General features: G+C 35.5%; 1 protein-coding gene across 4 annotated transcripts in view; it reads left to right on the forward strand.

Moving 5' to 3' along the window:
• The window catches only part of FOXN2 (forkhead box N2), a 59,230-nt gene that overhangs the window by 24,823 nt on the left and 12,578 nt on the right, over positions 1-21,829 (forward strand). For all 4 annotated transcript variants that reach the window (XM_019970122.2, XM_019970121.2, XM_070798614.1 and 1 more), the window contains 3 exons: positions 7,827-8,377; positions 17,474-17,598; positions 19,810-19,874. In XM_019970122.2, coding sequence (XP_019825681.2) covers positions 7,841-8,377; positions 17,474-17,598; positions 19,810-19,874 — 727 coding nt within the window. In that variant the 5' untranslated portion in view covers positions 7,827-7,840. The remainder of the gene's footprint in view (positions 1-7,826; positions 8,378-17,473; positions 17,599-19,809; positions 19,875-21,829) is intronic.

Here is a 21,829-nt window from a genome sequence, read left to right on the forward strand (position 1 = left end):
ATTTCAGAAAACTTGTTTACAGTTGTGTTCCAAGGGATATAAACAAGGATGTCTATAGCAATACTACTTGTAATAGCCCCGAACATAAACATAAATGTCTAAAGAGTGTAATAAATTGTGGTATATTCATAAAGTAGAATGTAAGTCATCTGTAAAAAAAATGAATGAATTACTGCTGCAGTAATGTTAATGAATTTGGTGGACAGGAAAACAAGCTTCAGTACAACTCAATTTTGTAAGATGTGTGAAAAATTTAGAGGGCTAAGTAATAAATATTCAAGGATTCTAATTATAAAGGAAAAAAATTTCATTTGCTTTGTCTTTGATACAGTCAATTAAAATGTGAACAGATTAAGTCATAAAAGTCTACGTGGTTTTAAACAACACTGTACGTTTAGGAGGTTTCTTAGTTATTTTGGGCAAAAAAAAAGCTCTCAGTGTAATCTCTAATACCTTTAATTCAGCACCTTGTAACACTGAAAATTCACTGCCTCGGTTTCCCTTATTTATTCTCTGTCAAGCATTTCCTCTCAGACAAGTATTATTAATAATACAAACCTAAGCAAAAGTGCTCTCCTCTAACATTTTGAGATGTGATCTAAGAATTTCAATATGAAATCTTATTTTTCTTGCCCTGAAGTTGAGTATCACTGTATCATTGAACACGATATGCAGACATGCAGTTCCCTGTTAGACACCTTTAGAGATGTATGAGCTGCATAGTTGAAAAAAATGTGGTGCATTTTAATACTGAGCCCTCTTCTCAAGATACTGCATGACCGATACACAGTGAAACTCTAGGCAGGGGCTCAAATAATACTGGGATTATTTGAACTCTCCACTTTAAAAATTGTCCTTGTGAGAGAAAATTCTGTTCTTTCCTGAAGTGTAGATTTTGAGTCAGAAATGTGTATTTTGCTAAATTGTCTTGTACATTTACTTCCTTTTTTTTTTTTTTGTAGCAGTGTCTTGGTTTTAGAAATCGGATAGTGAATGTATTCATTATTTGAGTTATGTTAGTTCCACACCTAATAAATTAGGATACATTTTTCTTTCTTTTTGGCTGTGCGGCATCTTCATTGCTGCACGCAGGGTTTCTCTAGTTTTGGCAAGCAGGGACTACTCTCTAGTGTGGTGTGCAGGCAGGCTTCTCATTGCAGAGGCTTCTCTTGTTGCTGAGCATGGGCTGTAGGGCATGCAGGCTTCAGTAGCTGCAGCACATGGGCTCAGTAGTTGGCAGCTCCAAGACTCCAGAGCACAGGCTCAGTAGTTTTGGCATACGGCCTTAAGTTGCTCCTTAAGACATGTGGGATCCTCCCAGGTCAGGGATCAAACCCTTGTCTCCTGCACTGGCATGTAGACTGTTAACCACTCTTTCCCTGAGCCACCAGGGGAAGCCTAGGATATATTTTTCAAATCCCACATTTTCTAGGCTTAACTGCCTATTTTGAGTGACATTTATTATGTATAACAATTATATTTGGTTGATTGAAGTATTGTTCTTAAAAGATTACTGAAAGGAAGTATTACATCACTAGTCCAGATTTCCTTTTATTTCTGTACTTATTTTGCTTTATGAATCAAACTTCCATGCATATTATTATCTGCTACTGAATATTTTCAGTTCATTTTAAGAAGTAGTTTCATAAAAACTTAAAGCTAAAAGTTTTCTTGATTTTGGTGTAGAATATATAGACCTTTTGTTACAGTGTTACATATTACATATTTCTGAAAACACTGTGGGCAGGTGATATGGGTCACACCCAAAACTTGCAAAGCTTTGTAACCAGAACACTAACAGAAGTAAATCTTAATAAGAATGCTAGAATATTTTAAAAAATACATTAAATCTATTACAAGTAAAGAAATATTACAGTCAACCTGAGATTTAAAAAAAAAAAAAACTAAGCCTGATTGAAGGGTGTGCAAGGAAAGATTGAAGCTACAGGGTTATGGAGGCAGTAAAATGCATAAAGATCTGGAGAGGAGATTTCATTAAGTATTTTCTAGAAAATGCATGTGGCCAAGCTGTGCCAAGAGGAGGAAAATGGGTTGAAAGAGAATTGTGTACAGTTCTGTATCATCAGCAGCTTACTGCTTTCCACTATGTTAGCTTATTTCAGGTTTAGCTTTTATTAGTTAGTAGTGTAAAGACATAGGCTGAGAAAAATCATGTACAAACCTGTGTGACTCTCACATTGTACTAAAATCTTTTACCCACATACCAGTGAGCTAAATTGTGTTACAGAAAAGCTTAGTAACAAAGTAAACTGTACTAAGAATATGAGAGGTAGCTTCTGTTTTTTGACTAGAGGCCTTTGATCAGACTGACTGTTTTGTGATTTTGTTTTGTGTGAAATGGAAATACAACTAAAAATAATCTAACACAACCTTTTCTGCCTTGAGTATATTGTTTTAATTTTAAACTATAAAAGTAATAAACATCTTAAACACTGGAAAATATAACAAAGAAAAAAATTACCAAGTTATTATATAAACCACTGTTCAGATCAGATCAGTCGCTCAGTCATGTCCGACTCTTTGTGACCCCATGAATCGCAGCACGCCAGGCCTCCCTGTCCATCACCAACTCCCAGAGTTCACTCAGACTCATGTCCATCGAGTCAGTGATGCCATCCAGCCATCTCTTCCTCTGTTGTCCCCTTCTCCTCCTGCCCCCAATCCCTCCCAGCATCAGAGTCTTTTCCAATGAGTCAACTCTTCCCATGAGGTGGCCAAAGTACTGGAGTTTCAGCTTTAGCATCATTCCTTCCAAAGAAATCCCGGGGCTGATCTCCTTCAGAATGGACTGGTTGGATCTCCTTGCAGTCCAAGGGACTCTCAAGAGTCTTCTCCAACACCACAGTTCAAAAGCATCAATTCTTCGGCGCTCAGCCTTCTTCACAGTCCAACTCTCACATCCATACATGACCACAGGAAAAACCACAGCCTTGACTAGACGAACCTTTGTTGGCAAAGTAATGTCTCTGCTTTTGAATATGCTATCTAGGTTGGTCATAACTTTCCTTTCAAGGAGTGCTGCTAAGTCACTTCAGTCGTGTCCGACTCTGTGGGACCCCATAGACGGCAGCCCACCAGGCTCCCCCATCCCTGGGATTCTCCAGGCAAGAACACTGGAGTGGGTTGCCATTTCCTTCTCCAATGCGTGAAAGTGAAGTCGCTCAGTCGTGTCCGACTCTTAGTGACCCCCTGCACTGCAGCCCACCAGGCTCCTCTGTCCATGGGATTTTCCAGGCAAGAGTACTGGAGTGGGGTGCCATTGCCTTCTCCGCTTCCAAGGAGTAAGTGTCTTTTAATTTCATGGTTGCAGTCACCATCTGTAGTGATTTTGGAGCCCAGAAAAATAAAGTCTGACACTGTTTCCACTGTTTCCCCATCTATTTCCAATGAAGTGATGGGACCGGATGCCATGATCTTCGTTTTCTGAATGTTGAGCTTTAAGCCAACTTTTTCACTCTCCACTTTCACTTTCATCAGGAGGCTTTTTAGTTCCTCTTCACTTTCTGCCATAAGGCTGGTGTCATCTGCATATCTGAGGTTATTGATATTTCTCCAGGCAATCTTGATTCCAGCTTGTGTTTCTTCCAGTCCAGCGTTTCTCATGATGTACTCTGCATGTAAGTTAAATAAACAGGGTGACAATATACAGCCTTGACGAACTCCTTTTCCTATTTGGAACCAGTCTGTTGTTCCAGGTCCAGTTCTAACTGTTGCTTCCTGACCTGCATACAAATTTCTCAAGAGGCAGATCAGGTGGTCTGGTATTCCCATCTCTTTCAGAATTTTCCACAGTTTATTGTGATGCACACAGTCAAAGGCTTTGGCATAGTCAAAGCAGAAATAGATGTTTTTCTGGAACTCTCTTGCTTTTTCCATGATCCAGTGGATGTTGGCAATTTGATCTCTGGTTCCTCTGCCTTTTCTAAAACCAGCTTGAACATCAGGAAGTTCACGGTTCACATATTGCTGAAGCCTGGCTTGGAGAATTTTGAGCATTACTTTACTAGCGTGTGAGATGAGTGCAATTGTGTGGTAGTTTGAGCATTCTTTGGCATTGCCTTTCTTTGGGATTGGAATGAAAACTGACCTTTCCAGTCCTATGGCCACTGCTGAGTTTTCCAAATTTGCTGGCATATTGAGTGCAGCACTTTTATAGCATCATCTTTCAGGATTTGGAATAGCTCAACTGGAATTCCATCACCTCCACTAGCTTTGTTCATAGTGATGCTTTCTAAGGCCCACTTGACTTCACATTCCAGGATGTCTGGCTCTAGGTGAGTGATCACACCATTGTGATTATCTGGGTCGTGAAGATCTTTTTTGTACAGTTCTTCTGTGTATTCTTGCCATCTCTTCTTAATATCTTCTGCTTCTGTTAGGTCCATACCATTTCTGTCCTTTATCGAGCTCATCTTTGCATGAAATGTTCCTTTGGTATCTCTGATTTTCTTGAAGAGATCCCTAGTCTTTCCCATTCTGTTGTTTTCCTCTATTTCTTTGCATTGATCACTGAAGAAGGCTTTCTTATCGTTTCTTGCTATTCTTTGGAACTCTGCATTCAGATGTTTATATCTTTCCTTTTCTCCTTTGCTTTTCGCTTCTCTTCTTTTCACAGCTATTTGTAAGGCCTCCCCAGACAGCCATTTTGCTTTTTTGCATTTCTTTTCCACGGGGATGATCTTGATCCCTGTCTCCTGTACAATGTCACAAACCTCATTCCATAGTTGATCAGGTACTCTATCTATCAGATCTAGGCCCTTAAATCTATTTCTCACTTCCACTGTATAAACCACTGTTAGCTTCTTGTATATTTCCTACTTTTTTTTGCCAGTTTTTAGTAAACTTTTTTGTTTACTTCACAATCTTCAATTTTTACTTCATAATTTTCATTTTTAATGACTGCTAAATATTAGATTAAATAGATGCGCTTTCATTTACTTAGCTATTTCTCTGTAATAAAATATATAAACTTTATAGTTTTCCTCTTTTTCATAATTCCTGGATAAACATCTGTGTGCGTGCGTGTGTTTGTGTGTGTGTAAAAGATAAGGAGAGAATATTTTCTCTGATTTAGGATTATTTCACTGGAGTGACTCATAAGTGGAAGCATTGAATCAAAGAATATGACATTTTTAATGATTCTTGGTGCATATTGCCATCTTGTTTTTCAAAATGGCCCCAAGTCCTTGCCCAAAATTGTGTTATTACAAATTTTTTTAATTGGTTGGTGATAGGGCTTCCCAGGTGGCTCAGTAGTAAAGAATCCACTTGCCAATGCAGGAGACGCAAGTTTGATCCCTGGGTCGTGGAAAAATCCTCTGGAGAAGGAAGTGGCAACCTCCTCCAGTATTCTTGCCTGAAAATCCCATGGACAGAGGAGCCTGGTGGACTACAGTCCACGAGTTCACAAAAAGTGAACAACTGAGCATTAGCATGAAACCATTGACATTAGGCAACAAAACTTGTATAATGTTACTAATTATTTGTGTTTATCAGACACTACTCTAAGTATATTATCATACTTAATGTCACATTTTTGTTTTGTATTTTTTAATAATCAGTGAAGTTGAATATTTTCTAATACATATGTTTGTTATTTATATACTTATTTGTAGGGAAAGATCATTTGCCTATTTATTTTGGTGGACTTGGTGGACTCGTCAAGGATAGTTTAAAAACAGCTTTTTTTCTTTCCTTGAAAATACAGTAACAACTGAAACCTAACTAAGAGGATGTCAGTCTTTAAACTTGATTTTTTAACTTTGCTTGGCTATATGTGGTGCTAGTGGTAAAGAACCGACCTGCCAATGCAGGAGACATAAGAAATGCAGGTTCAATCCCTGGGTGGGGAAGATCCCTTGGAGAAGGAAATGGCAACCCACTCCAGTATTCTTACCTGGAGAATCCCATGGACAGAGGAGCTTGGCAGGCTGCAGTCCTGGCTGGCAAAGAGTTGAACACAACTGAGGCAAAGTAACCAAGCAAGCAATGCTTTATGTAATCTTTGGCACGTTTGCTGCCATAGTATTGTCTTGCATCTTAAAGTAATGGGATTTCATTCTAAACTTGTGATTCAGAGGATGACATATTTGCAACCATTTGAATTAGTTTCTGATGAGACTGTCAACAGTATCTGTTTTAAGTAGTGTTGCTAAAAATGAACGTTCCTGAAGAAATTGAGTGTACTCGAATGGACAAAGAAGCTTGAATCTTGAACTCAGCGTAGTTTGTAATTTTGGCCTCACTTTTTATTAGCTTTAGAACATTAGGCAGTTTACTTACTTGGCTTCCATAACAGGGATTTTCAACTTTCTTGTTGTAACTAGTGGGGATATTTCCTAGCATTAATGGTTTGTTTCAAAAATAAAGTAACTTTTAAAAGCAGGTAGCACAGCACTTGGTATTTGTTGCTTATAAGTTCATTTCAATTTGAAATTATAATTTGAGTGCTTCCTTATGCCCAATGTTTTGTTACGATGTATTAAAGACTCTTATCATGGGATTCACAGTGGGAGGAAAAGGACCATATGTAGAACTAAGTAATAGTGTACATAAAATTTATGCATTTTAATTGATAGTCATTTAAGATACAATATGTAGTATTTAGTACAATGGCTTACACCCCAAATATTAGCTGATGGATGTTACTGATAATTGGGTATTCTGAGATTACATCTAATAGCTACAAGAATCCAGATTGTTTTATATCCAACATTGACCAGTTTTCATAATTAGAGAAACCTGCCAGCTATGTTTTAAATAAAATAAAATCCCGGGGTTGCTTCTCTTATTTCACTTACATAAATATAAGTTTGACTAGAATAATAGTATACGTAGAGGGTTTTTCACAGAATTCGGAAGTGAGTTACCTTGATGAACCATGGAAAATGAATTAAATGGCACTTCAGTTCTGCCACTTTCCCTTTTGGTCAGTTATTCTTCCGTAGTAAGATGTTTGAATTGAAGTATGTTTCAGAAGTAAAAAAAAATCATTGAGAGAATAGAAATAAAAAAGGATAGCTTAGAAACAGCTTTTTTTCCTCCCCTTGAAAATACAGTGACAGTTCAAACTTGACTAAGAATGTCAACCTTTCACCATCAGTACTTGATGAGATAGTATATAGAAGGAAGAGTTAAAATACTGGAATTTACAATAATAAATACTGGAGTTTCAGCTCTCTGAAATACTGGAATTTACAATAATAAATCTGTAGTAAATATGATTTTGCTAGTAATGAATTTAGTGATTAAGAAATGTTATCTTTTTAGTATGATATACTATAAAAATATTAGAAATTATTTCTTTATAGTATTATAATCATATTTGAGGAAAGTTTATTTGGAATTACTGTTTGAGCTTATTTTAAATTTATTATCTATTTTGAGCCTTATGTATGACTGTTAATTTCACTGTAATTATAGTGAAATTATAGATGAATAGATTATAGAATTTTAGAATTCAAAGATATAATTATTCATTTTTAGTAATAGCACACATTACTTATTAGGCAGTTATTATGGGCTAGGGACTATAATAAGTATTCAGAATACATTCAGCTTTATTAATATCACCTGTACATATTGTGCTATAGTGGGGCATTTTATTTATAGCCATTTCAAATAACATGAAATAAATTCTGTATTATAACCTTTAGCATTTGTTATGCAAATATACTTAAATATTATATGGCATATTGATTATAAAATTTCTCTGATTTGGGGATATTTAAATTTGTGTTTCCTTTTTCCATGTGCTTATGAATCTTAAGTATAACATTGGTTGATAATTGTTTCTTTTGTTACAGAACTGTAAGAGTAAATGGGTCCAGTAATTGGAATGACTCCAGAAAAGAGAGCTGAAACTCCAGGAGCTGAAAAGGTTGCAGGATTGAGCCAGATTTACAAAATGGGAAGCTTGCCTGAAGCTGTTGATGCTGCCAGGCCAAAGGCCACTCTAGTGGACAATGAGTCAGCAGATGATGAACTCACAAACTTGAACTGGCTTCACGAAAGTACTAATCTCCTAACAAACTTCAGCTTTGGAAGCGAAGGTCTTCCAATTGTTAGTCCATTGTATGACATAGAAGGAGATGATGTGCCATCCTTTGGACCGTCGTGCTATCAGAGCCAAGAAAAAAAATCAGCAACTTCAAAGCCCCCATACTCCTTTAGTCTTCTCATTTATATGGCTATTGAACACTCTCCAAATAAGTGTTTGCCAGTCAAAGAAATTTATAGCTGGATTCTGAACCGCTTCCCATATTTTGCAACTGCACCAACTGGCTGGAAGAATTCTGTTCGACATAATCTGTCCCTGAATAAATGTTTTCAGAAAGTGGAAAGAAGCCACGGCAAGGTCAGTGTTTATGAACGTTGCTATATTTAGGGAGGTGGGGGAAAATAGGACGGAGATCTTAAAATATGAGGAAGTCAAAGGAAGACAAAAAATAGTCAAGTCAGATTACTTCAGTTTGAACTTAATTTTATTCACCATCTGCTTTCATCTCAGATGTTTTGAAGTTTCTTCAGTATTGATATAAATCTAGCAGAATTATGTTCAGTCTACTAAAGGTACAAATTAGGTATAAATTAGGAGTTTATTATTTCCTTTTTATTTTCTTTAACTTTTAAAAATTGAAGTATAGTTAATTTACAATGTTGCATTAGTTTCAGGTATACAAAAAAGTGGTTCGATTATAATTAATTAGTTTTTTTAATATCCCAACTTTCTGTTTTTAGTTTCTGTAATGTTCTTGTTGCTGTATTTATAAATTCTTATTTGTTCAATATGACAGTGTCTGCCTTAAAATTGGAATGTGGATCTTTTACATTAGTGTAATTGATACAGTTGGATTTAAATCTGTTATTGCATTATTTGTTTTCTATTTAAATACTTTTAAGACATTATTCTCTTGTCTTCCGGGTAGCATAGTTTGTGATGAGAAGTCTGTTGGCATTCTTATCTTTGTTCTTCTGTTTGTAGTTTTTTTTCCTTACTGTCCTCAAGATTTTTATCTTTATCACTACTTTTTAGCAATTTGACTATGATGTGCCTAAGTGTGTTTTTCTTTATTTTATCCTGCCTTGGTTATTCTGACATTCTTGGATCTGTGGTTTGTTGTCATTCATTAAACTTAGAAATTTGTTTCCTCATTATCTCTTCAAATATTTCTTGTGATTCACCACCTACAATGAAAATATGTTAGACCATTTGCTGTTGTCTCACCTCTTGATTGCTCTATCCCTCTTCCTACTCTTTTTTCTTTGTTTCAGTTTGGATAATTTCTATTGATCTTTGTACAGTTTTTTTCTTTCTTGTATCCATTCTGCTGATCAGCCTAATAAAATCTTCATTTTTTTTTTTAAGTATTTTCATTTTCCTTTAAAAAGTCTCCAACTTTCTGCTAAAAATTTCCCACTAGGTCTGTTAAACAAATTAATCATAGTCACAGTGTCTGTCTGATAATTTCAATATTTGGACCATCTCTGAGTCTGGTTTTGTTAATTGTTTTGTTTCCTGCTTTTGTGTGTCACATAATTTTGCATTAAATATCAGACATTGCTTGTTAAAAAATGGTAGAAACTGGAGTAAAAAATATTTCTATCAAGAAATAGATATGACTCTACTTCTGTCAGGTTGTTAGTATGGACAGGTATTGATCAATCTAGTTAATAGTTGAGTTGGGTGGGTTTTGTGGTTGTCATAGTTACCTTTGATATACCATAGTCTTTACATTACTATGGAGAGACTGCTGATACTTTGTATTTAGTGTGAGGCCGGGAATGTCAGGTGATTTTTCTTAGCTTTTCTGCTCCACCTTTATCTGTCAGTTTGTGACACATTTAGCTTAGAAGTGGGAGGGGAGTTAAATATTTCTCTCTGTACGCTTACTCCTCCCTTAGCAGTAGATCGTTCTTCCTTGTTACTTGGTGCAAGGTTCTTGGTGTGAACAGGATAGGTTTCTTGGTTCTTCTCCAGTTTTAGTGTCAGGCAGGCTTATTGTATGCCCGTGCCTCAAGTGTGGGACGCCCTGTCTCTTCCATGAGCAGACTCCCATCCACCCAGTGAAGTCCAGAGCTGCACTTATCAATAGCCAGAGACCTCCATGTGGCTAGTGGTTGGTATACTGGAGAGAACAAATATATGATACTTTGTCATTGTATAAGTTCCTTTTGAACAGCACTGTTCCAGCATTCAGGCCAGTTTCTTGTCCACTCCCATCATGGTAAGTAAATGTTACCTAATATCAGTGGGAAGTTCTGGGTACAAGTGAGTGACCATTTCCCAGTGGCAGCAGATCTCTGCTTTGTATCTTTGGAGCATTTGAGCATGAGCTAATTTCCTGTCTTTCTCCACATGATGTATACTGCATTGCCTAGTATCAGTAAAGTGTGAGGATAACTGGGTTTTGTACTTTTCTTCCAACAGTAGCTGTCTTTTGCTGGTGACTGGGGTGAGGGAGGGTACTTTTTCTCTCTCTCAGTGGCAGACAGCTTTTGCTTCTTATTTGCTTTGTCCAGGGTTTAGGCAGGTTTAGTGCCTCTCCCAGAGGGACACCTGATCTTACCTTATACTCACTCAGGGCCTGGAGCATGAATGAGCTATGCCTGATATCCTTGCTCTAACCACAGACCATAGTCGGCTCAACACATCTATTTCCATCTCCAAGGGTGTCTTCCTTAGGTCTCCTTGAGTATTTTGTTTTCTTACTTTTTATCGTAACTGCCACTTTTTCCATGCTGTACCAAAAGTGAAACAGCTCTTATGTTTCATCCCTCCTCACAGATCCTGTCACACCTCAAAATCAATTCTTCTTGCAGTCTAAATTCTCAGGCTCATAAAAAATTATGGTTTTGTAGATTATTTTGGTTTTTTTCTTGTTAATCTAGGAGTGTTGTTCTTTTGTAGTTTTCTATAACCCAAGTGGCAGCAGAAAGTTCTGATATAAAAATTCTGGAATAAAAGTTTAAAAAGCAAGTAATTAAATCTTTAGATAACTGAAGGATTTCATAGGACAGTGCTGTTCAGACTTGAAAGTATCTACTGATCATCTGGGGATCTTGTTAAAATACACATTCTTCTTCAGCAAATCTAGGATGGAGACTGAGGCTTTCTAATTTCTAACAGGCTTTGAGGTGATCCTGATGCCTCTAATCCATGAGACACCCTGGGTAGCAAGGCATTTGGACACATCATTTTCTTACGATTAAAGGAGATTGTATTAGTTATCTACTGCTATGTAATAAATTGCTATTTAACACATTCTTTACTACACATGGAATATTTATGAAGGCCAGCTATGTGCTCAGCCATTAAAAAGCCTCAGCAATTTTTAAGGATCAGTCTGTTATAGCTAGCCTCCAAGGTAGCCCCCAAATGAGCCCTGCCTTCCAGTATCTGTGCCCTTGTAGAGTCCCCCTTCAGAGAAGGCGATGGCACCCCACTCCAGTACTCTTGCCTGGAAAATCCCACAGATGGAGGAGCCTGGTAGGCTGCAGTCCATCGGGTCGCAAAGAGTCGGACACGACTGAGCGATTTCACTTTCACTTTTTACTTTCATGCATTGGAGAAGGAAATGGCAACCCACTCCAGTGTTCTCGCCTAGAGAATCCCAGGGATAGGGGAGCCTGATGGGCTGCCGTCTATGGGGTCGCACAGAGTTGGACACGACTGAAGCAACTTAGCAGCAGCAGCAGAGTCCCCCTTCACTACGGAATTTGGCTGGTGTGTGTAACCAAGAGGATATTATGGAAATGGAGTGTGCCTTTTGAATCCAGGTCATAAAAGACATGGCTTCCATCTTGGGTTCTTGGCCAGTTAGCTATATGGGAAGTCAGCTGCTATATCATAAGGACATTTAAATAGCCCTATGGAGAGACCCGTATGGCAAGGAAATCAGACTCAATATGCATATGAGTAAGTCATTTTGGAAACGCATTCCCCTATCAGTCAGACTCTCCTTTCAAATGACTGAAAGTGTTGAAAATTTTGTATGTATTCTTTCTACTATGCATCATTAGATTTTATTTTTTGAACTGTATCAGTTAATTCTTTTCTAGTTTTAGACCTATTGTATTTATGCTTATGGCAAGATATAAAAGAAACTAGTCATCAGCATTGGTTTTTAGTAGAAGGGTCTAGGGAAAGTATGGTATAATGGAAGCCAGCGAGGGTAAGTTTAAGTGTGAATGAGCAACAGTGTCAAATGTTGCAAAAAAAAAAAACTTGAAAATGGGGATATCCCTGGCAGTCCAGGGGTTAAAACTCCACACTTCCACTGCAGGGAGTGCAGGTCTGATATGGGTCAGGGAACTAAGATCCCACGTGCTGCATCTCACAGCCAAAAGAAAGAAGAAAAAAACTTGATTAGCATCAAGTAGCAGCCAAAAGATTAGAATTAAAAATATATGAACAGTGGTGTATTGCTAAATATTTAACAATTGGGTGAGGGTGAAGGTATCACTTTTGCCAATTTCCATGATATAAATATTTCTATCGTGGCCATTTTCAAGCTGCCAACATTATGTCATTAAGTGCAAAATTTGGACAAAAAGTGATAAATTCAAGTGAGATTGGGAGTGCTTGTGGTTCGTTTTTATTTTATTTTTTAATAAACTACTGCTTGAATCAGTACCTCAAAATACTGATTTTTTTCCTTTTTCAACGTGCAAAAGGCAAGTAAGTTATACTCACTTCCATTAGGTTTGGCAACCTTGAAAAGCACTTTTTCTGATGAATAATTGTCTGGAGATGATAATCTCAAAAAAGAAAGCAAGATGACAAAGGTCCAGGTCAAACCACAGGTTGATATAGATACTTAGTCACCTGCTATGGCTGCTGCTTAGCTCCCTGCCCTCATCCATACCGTAGTTACCACTCTCAAAAGATAGGCCTAAGAATCTTGGCTTGTTATTTATGAATTTTAAAATCAGAAAAGCTAGACAAGGTGTTTTTGTTTTGTTTTTATGTTTTGAACATTAACATTGAAGTCTTAAAATCTGCTTTTCAAACTTTGTTATAAAAGCCAGACTAAAATATTTAATGTGAGAATTTAGCTGGGGAACGTGAAATCATAAGTTTTGCCTGTACAATTTCAGGCTGTGCATTTTCGTGGTGTGATTTGCTTCAATAGCTGAATCCCAAGAAATGAAGTCATGCAAGCCACCATTGAAAGTTCACACTATGAGCAAGAATTATGAATGCCCTTTTAAATTCAGTGGTTCTAAAAACCACTGAAAAAGGTAGTCAAGGGGGGGGAATATTAAAATGTACAGTGCAGGTACATGAAAACATTCCAGGAATAGTGAACTTTGTTTCTTCCAATGTTCTTTACAACTTCCATTAAGATAAATCTTAAAAGTTCAAGTCTCAGTGTATTCCTTATTTCTTCAGAACCTTCAGTGGTTCTTTACCAAATATGTCCAAAAGCCTTAGAGTTTCAAAATGCAAAATAGTACATGAGAGAATGCACATTTCCTGTTTCCACTGCACAAAAAAGCATTTCTTGTAATAGTCATATTCACTTTAAAATAATACTTCTTAAACTCTTTAGTATTTGTGTTCTATCATCTAAGCACAACAATAAAGAGACATAGTTTTTAACTGAGACTTAGATTTAAAAATAAGTTTTTTGCTTTAGACTCTAAAACATAGATTAGCAAATACATAATTCTATCTTGTTACTGATAGTTTGTGAACAGGCTCAGTGAACGGAAGTGCTGCCATGGTAACACAAAACAGACGGTTATTTGGAGACCTTACTCAAGATACTTAAATGCCCTGAACTGCAAGTTTTCAGTACTAGTGCTTCCAATTTGCTGTTTCAAGGAAATACTAATTCTTCTGTGAGCAAAACAATTTGCAGTTCTCTCACAATAGAATTTTAAAAGTAGATTTATGAACCAAACAGCTTCTGGGAGTATAATCTCAGGAATACCAAGATAGAACATGGTTAGAATCATTAAAATAATTGTCTTAGTCTATATATGAAAAATAATTTATGTATTTCTTTTCTATATGAAACTGAAGTGGTTTGGGGACAAAGGATGTTGTAGGTGCTATCACTTTTAAAGTTTTATTTCTCTATCTTCAGAATACACTTACCACTTAGGCCAAGTGATTGGAATTACATCTAATTTAAGATGGGATGGTCCATCACTTAATTCTAAAATACATGGGTAGAAATTTGACTTCCTTTGGAAAAAACTTAAAATTTCAATGTAGTTCATGTGATATCTTGCTGCCACAGGCCAGAAAAAGTTTCATCTGATAGTATGGTACGTTACTTTCTGTATTACAGTATGATATGACACCATGGTTTTTCTTGTCCAATATATTTAAGTGGCTGGGATGTTAAAAACTGCCTTACACTCAATTACCATACTTTTCCTCACACGAAAGTGTTTTTCCCTTATCAGTTTAATTCTTGTTTATTTCTAACTTTTGTCTCATTTCAAAATTAATTAATTTTTGTTCTTATTGTTTATGTTTTTAAAAGTCCTTCATCTCTTAGAAGAAAAGAATAGGAACATAAACTGACTTTCTGCCATTTTCAGTATAACCTCTTGTATTCATTTACTTTGCAGCTCTGTCACTTACATAAAAATTTTCTTATTTGAATCTCATCACAACTCAGTGAAGTGGTCTGTTTTTTTACAGATAAAATATGAATTAGAGGACAGATAGAGATTAAATTATTAGTCCAATGTCAGTGGCCAGTCAGTAAGCAGTGTTTTAATATTTCACTTTTAAAACCTGTGAAACCATTCTTTCATTATACTGTTCTGCTATAGTAGTTATGACATGATATTCAGAGATTAAAAAAAAACCTCAGTAATAGACTAATGTTACTTTGAAAACAGTTCAGGAAATGGAAGCACCCTGGAATTCATCATATTAAATCTTCAGCAATCATAATAGCTTACATCATATGGGATTTTATACAAGCAGAAAGGAGCAGGGGTCAGTTTTACTGTTGTCTAGATAATTGTTAATGTTGTGAGGTATAATTCAAATTTTCAGAAGGGGTTTTTGAAATAGAAAAGATGTAATGTAAAAACAAAAATTAGTAGCAGTTTGAATCTCACTAATCTTGTGAGGAAATTTTGTACACCATGGTGAGAAGGGTTCAGGTTATACCTTATATTTAACTTTTGGTATTTATATCTTCAAAAGATTAAATATCTTCAAAAATATTTATTAAAATTTAATGTCAGTATCTAGTGGAATAGAAGCAGAAAAACAAATTATTGGAGAATAAAAACAATGATATTAGACTGGAAGAAAGAGGAACAGTTTTTAAAACTGCAAAGAAAATGAACATAAAACATAACAATAGTAGTATTTGGTATTAAGGGCTTATGTCCAGAAGGTACTGTTTCATATGTATTTTGAGCATACTAATGCACAGAGAACCATAGATATTTTTCTAAAGGTTACACAGCTGTTAAGTGACAGAGCCAGGTTTCCAAAGGTAGGTATTGTGCTCTTCTTCAAGGCTTGTACTCTTAACTTCTGTGCAAGTGGTGTTTAGCTCTGGGGAAGTGGGATGAGTTTGCAGTTGAACCTCCTCCTTGCATGACTGTGGGCTTCTATATGTAAGCTGTGGGTCCATGTGGTACATTTGTAGGGATGTTCTTCTAGTCAAACTGTTCAGGTTGGTAGATAGGGATGGATGTTCAGCTAAAGAAACAGGATAGATGTATCCTTAAGGAAGAGTTAGCAGGTGATGTTACAGCTCCTGAAATCCTTCAGTTATTTCATTTAACTAGCTCAACTAATGTCTGTGCATTAGACCACATCCACTTAGTTTTTATGTTTTTCTTATGCCCTTTACAATCTGTAATTATAGTTTGGATATCTTTTTAAATTCAAGAGCATTTGTAAATTTCCAAGTGGTCAGAGAATTTTGCAGTTGGGTTTTTTTTTTTTTTTCCTTTTTGCACTAGAGTGACCTTTAAATAAGATTTATTTTTCTTCATGGTCTAATCAATGTTTGTAGTTTTTTCTACCAAAAAAAAAAAAAAAAACATTTCTCAGTGTTAACATTAGGAAAGTATATTCTGTAAGAATTCATCAGTTACATCAGTGTTTTTAATACAAAACAGGTTTAAATAAAGCAAGACTATTTAGAACCCCCTCATAGCTCAATCAGTAAAGAATCTGCCTGCAATGCAGGAGACCCAGGTTCGATTCCTGGGTTGGGAAGATCCCCTGGAGAAGGAAATGGCAACCCGCTCCAGTGTTCTGGCCTGAAGAATCCCCATGGACAGAGGACCCTGTCAGGCTACAGTCCATGGGGTCGCAAGAGTCGGACATGACTTAGCGACTAAACCACCATCGATCTGCTAATATGTAGTGTGACCTTCTAAGAAGAAAGGAGGTAAAACATGCAGCATTTTTCAAACCTCTTTGAAGGAATTATCTCCTGGTCTGGCCTTTCCCCTGCACATTAGATCATTTTAGTGATATTCTTCAGGTATATTGTCTGCTTACCTTCCTGGTGAGCTGTTCCTTCATATTAGAGGAACTGTGGAGCAGGCAAGCCATTCTTTGAGTCATCTCTCATTTGCCATTTAGTGGGCACTTCTCTTTATATTTTCTCTAGTTTCCAATAAGCATACATTTCTATTATTTTTAGATTCTTATGACTATTTCCATGAAATCTGGGCTTGTGTACCCTTTACCTTATTATCCAAAAGGCCCTCAAATGTTGTAACTTAACCATATTGAGGATAGGGATGGTACTTATTCCTCTTTTTTACCTTTTACAAGAGTCTTTTCCATCCCTCAGTTTTTTATTTTACTCTTTGAGACTTTTGCCATCTCTTCATTAAATTGTTTGCTTTGAATTTAAGCAGTTTAAATGGGAAAATAAATACTAGTGTTAATGCCATAAAAATAATTATTTTTGGATGCATCACCCAGTATCATATTGTTTAGCACTTTGGGGGGAATGACACCACCTAATTGAAGGGCCACCATGCATAGCCCTTCATGCTGTTCTCTGCATAGCTTGGTGTTGTATCATTCTCACAAACTGTGATGCAAATGTGAATGGTGTGTCCTAGAGTGTTGTGGTCTTGTGGCCCTATGCACCATGCACTGTGCAGAGTACTCTACGTGTAATTAAATCTATGGAACAACCCTGTGAGGTAGCTACTATTATTATCCGTACCTTCCAAATACGGGAATAATGACCCAGAGAAATAGAAGTTAGTTAACCTTCCTAAAGTTACGCAGCGGGTAAATGGCAGAGCTGGAGATAGGAACCCAGGCTGTCTGCCTCCAGGGCTTTTAATCACACAGTTCATTGCTGGCAAGTTTACTTCAGTGTTTGCATTGTATTCAAAAGGTGCTATTGGGTTTTGTGTCCCCACACATTTATGAAAGACATTCAGACACTTTTTGTGTCTGATTCCAGATTACTAATTCTTATGTAATTTATTTTAGGTTAATGGAAAAGGTTCCTTATGGTGTGTTGATCCAGAATATAAACCCAACCTTATGCAGGCACTGAAGAAGCAACCTTTCTCCTCAAAATCCACATTTTACAGCCCTCCTGCATCACCACAAAGGTACAAGATCTAAGATGTAAATGTCAGTGGCAATATGTAAGATTTCATTATATGAGATGGAATAACTTAAAGTTGTGGGGTTTTTTTCATCTTTTTTTTTTTTTTTTTTCGAATTACATAGAGAATTATTTACTGATAAGACATTAGACTAGGGCATTTTTACTTATTAGGAACCAAGATGTTGGGTAATTGAGAGCATAAATTCTGCAAAATGTATTAATAATTAATAATGTATTCTAACTAAACTCTGAAGATAGTGATAATATGAATTCAGGTATAACCTGAAACCTTTTTGGAAAGATCAGATCATTTACATTGTCTGCAGTACTAATACTGACCTAAAGACACAAGAAAATAGAAGTATATTTAAAATTTTTAAAATAAGGTAGTTTGTTTGCAGCATTTATATATACACTTATATTCATTTTTCTATTTTAAGATTTTTTCCCTTCATAGCATGTTTAATATTTGAAAATTATGTTCAAGTCTCAAATTTTTAAATGTCAAGTAAAATAATGCTTTGGATTTTTATTTGATTTGTTTCTGTTGGCAAATATACTTTTCCTTGGCCTTTTGTTTTCTCAGTTATCATTAAATTGATCTTAAAGCTTTCCCATTTTAAGTCAAATCTGAAAATGATGACTTTAAATCTGACTATTGCCTTTGAAAGAAGCCTTTAGAATCTTTATTTTTAAATTCTATTATATATATTCATTTGAGTTGAAAATGACAGTTTTGTCAAAATACTTTTAAGGGTAGTCTATAAAAAGTTTTTTAAAGCTTTTTAGTAAAATAATTGAAAAATTTGAAACATTCACAAAAGTAGAAGAGTGAACTCCCATTTGCAGCAGTTACTAACATTTCATGTAGTGTTTAAGGAATTAAATTATATAACTTTTAGAGGAGTGTTTGTAGCTGATAAGTTTTAAAAATTAGCCTAAAGTTGAAATTTCAGCAATATATATACATACATACTTATTGAGATTTAAGCTTATTTACCATATTAGTAGATTAGAAGGATCATTGTGACAAGAACTAGTTTATCCTTATGAAATGAAACTCTGAAAAGATGTTATCAGAGTTTATATTCTCATTGTTTGGGAGTTGATACTTTCTTTAGTATTGGTGCTTATGAGATGTCCTAGTTTAAAAGAACAGTAGTTGGGAAATTAATGGTAAGTTCTGTTGATACTGCTTTTATGTTTTATTTAGCAATGCTATTTTTTATTAAAAATTAAATGGGAGAATTGGCACACTTTTTTTGTATACCATCAAAAATACACTTTTCTGTGCCTTTGATATGATATATTTTCATGTTTTCATTTTTTATATGTTTAAATGTTAAAGATGATTTTGTGGTTTAAAAACAGGTAAACAGCAGCATAGAGGTTGTAATCTTTGACTTTAAAATATTTTTAGAAATATTTTCTCTTTATTATTGTTGGACAGAATGACAGTTCCATCTGACATGCCTTTGTGTAGCCCTTTCATGCCATAATTGGTTAAGTCTGAGGAAGAGAATGAACTATATAGTGTATATGAAACTGTGACTAAGAAATAGACTAATTTAGTTAGCCAAACAGATTTTTTTTTTTTTAAATACTATCACAAATTCCAAAGAAGAGGAAAGTTTGTTCCAAAAATATTTAAAAATTTTTGAAATTAAAAAAAAGAAACTGCTGGTCTCTTTTTCATAAATATAGAAATTTTGATTTGTAATTGATATTTTTAATTAAATCAGGAACTTTTTTTTTTTTGTCATTACCATACAGTCTTCTTTAAACATTGTTTTGATAAACACTTTCATTTCTGTAGTAACACCTATATTAATATCTTATCAAACTTAGGCATCCAGTGTAGAATCAAACAGTAACTATTATGTATTGTCTGTTGTTCTGGGCATTTTAAGTTTAATGTTCTTATTTAATTATCACAACAACCCTATGTGGGAGTTTTAATTATTCCTGTTTTACAGATGAAGAAACTAAAGGGTTAATTATTTTGCCTAAGAACGCCCAAATAGTTGTGATTTAAACTTGGATCTTATACTCTTTCTGCTTTGGCAGACTCTTGCTAAACTGAATAGTATTAGCAAAGAAAACAAGGTAAAAACTGTTTTTTATTGTACAAACTAGTTGTATTTGTAACTAAGTTTTATAAAATGTGAAATAAAGTTTTTTTTTTAATAAGTATGCTTGTCTTTTTTTTCAGTGGTTCTTTATCACCTCATTACTTAAGCTCTGTACTCAAGCAGAACCAGGTGCGAACTCTCAAAGGTATGTGAAAGATCAGTATTTTAAATCATAAGAACTCAGGTTAAAATCAGAATTTTCATTTAATTATTTTTTAATTATAAAAATATTGCCTGTTTATTATAGAAGGTTTAGAAAATAAAAAACATTTATAAAAAAGAAACTAAAACTTACCCTTTATTCTGCTGTTAACTTTTTAATTGGACTATACTGGATGTACAATATTGTATGTTTCAGGTGTACAACATAGTTATTCACAGTTTTTCAGGTTATACCCCATTTATAATTATAAAATATCGACTGTATTCCGTGTGTTGTACAGTATGTTCTTGAAGCTTAGTTATTTTTTACATAGTAGTTTATACCTCTTAATCTCTTACCCTATCTATCTTGCCCCTCTGCTGTTAACATTTTTAATATGATTGCTTTGGTCCTTTTTATGCCTTACACGAGAGTAGATATGTTTGTATGCATGCCCATACATGCACATACCACCCACCACCTCCCAAACACACTCTTTCTCCAGGTACTTGGATTATACTGTGTATACTATTTCATATCCCTGTTTTCATTTCCTTTTATTGTATACTTTTCCTTGAAAATAGGGAAATATTTCTTAGTAATGCAATAAGTACCAAATCATCTTTTCAAGTCTGTCGGACTAGAATAGTTGACAGACTATGGCCCGTGGCCAAGTCTGGCTGCCACTCGTTCTGTTATGGCCTTGGAGTTAGGGATGGCTTTACATAATTATTTTATAGATTAGGTGTACTGCTGCTGCTACTGCTAAGTTGCGTCAGTCGTGTCCAACTCTGTGCTACCCCAGAGACAGCAGCCCACCAGGCTTCCCCGTCCCTGGGATTCTCCAGGCAAGAACACTGGAGTGGGTTGCCATTTCCTTCTCCAATACCGGAAAGTGAAAAGTGAAAGTGAAGTCGCTCAGTCGTGTCCGACTCTTAGCGACCCCATGGACTGCAGCCCACCAGGCTCCTCCATCCATGGGATTTTTCCAGGCAAGAGTGCTGGAGTGGGGTGCCATTGCCTTCTCCAAGATTAGGTGTAAAGAACTATAATTTAGGAAGAAAGCAGTAAGCTTTCAAAACTAACTTTTGAACTTGGCTGACATTTAAAAAGTAGATAAAACTTTTGAATTAGTTGTTTTTTCCTCTACTCAAAGTTAATATTATAGGTTAGTGATATACTAACAAAAGTTTTCCTCACATTGCTGCTTTGGAGCTTGCAGATGTTACTCTGACCTATAAAAATAAAAATTATCAGATGAAAAGCCTCTCTGTGTATCAGAGACATTTTGGCTCTTTAAAACTACACTAAGCCAAGCCTAGGAAACATATGATGATGGTCTGTAAAAATAAGGGAGGGAAAGAATGTGAAAAGCTTAAGAGAACTCTGCAGAGAAGTTAATGGAATTAGTCTGCTTCAGATAATATTGTGACTGAACATAAGGCAAGTACCCATTTTCCTGTTACCTACATGAGTAAATGTGCTCTCTTTATGTTTTGGTATTGCTGATACTTCCTTTTTCTTTTTATTACTTCAGTAAATTCTGACCCTTAGTCTTTTAAGCTTTAGCTCATATGCACATTTTGAGAACATTTTCTGTCTTGAATTCTGGGGTTTATTTAGAATTTCTTCTGGTTCTTGTTCTATTCCATCCGAATTCTGCTTCTTCCTTTGGGGATCAGCTTCCACAAGGAGAGCATAGGTATTTTTTCATCTAATGAGTTGTATGTATTATCCATCATCTCTCATACAAATGTTTTAGGAGAAAAATGAAATACTGTACCACACAAAAACTTTAAGAAATTTTATATTAAAATCAGGTTGATTTAGCACATATACATAGACTCTGAGGAAATTTGCTTTTTCTTAACTCTTGATATCTTTTTTCTAGGGAAAAAGTTTGAAAAAATATAGCAATAAATTGATTAAACTTTCAAGTACTTGTTGAATTCATCCAT

This window comes from Bos indicus, chromosome 11 (assembly GCF_029378745.1).
Source record: "Bos indicus isolate NIAB-ARS_2022 breed Sahiwal x Tharparkar chromosome 11, NIAB-ARS_B.indTharparkar_mat_pri_1.0, whole genome shotgun sequence".
NCBI lineage: Eukaryota > Metazoa > Chordata > Mammalia > Artiodactyla > Bovidae > Bos > Bos indicus.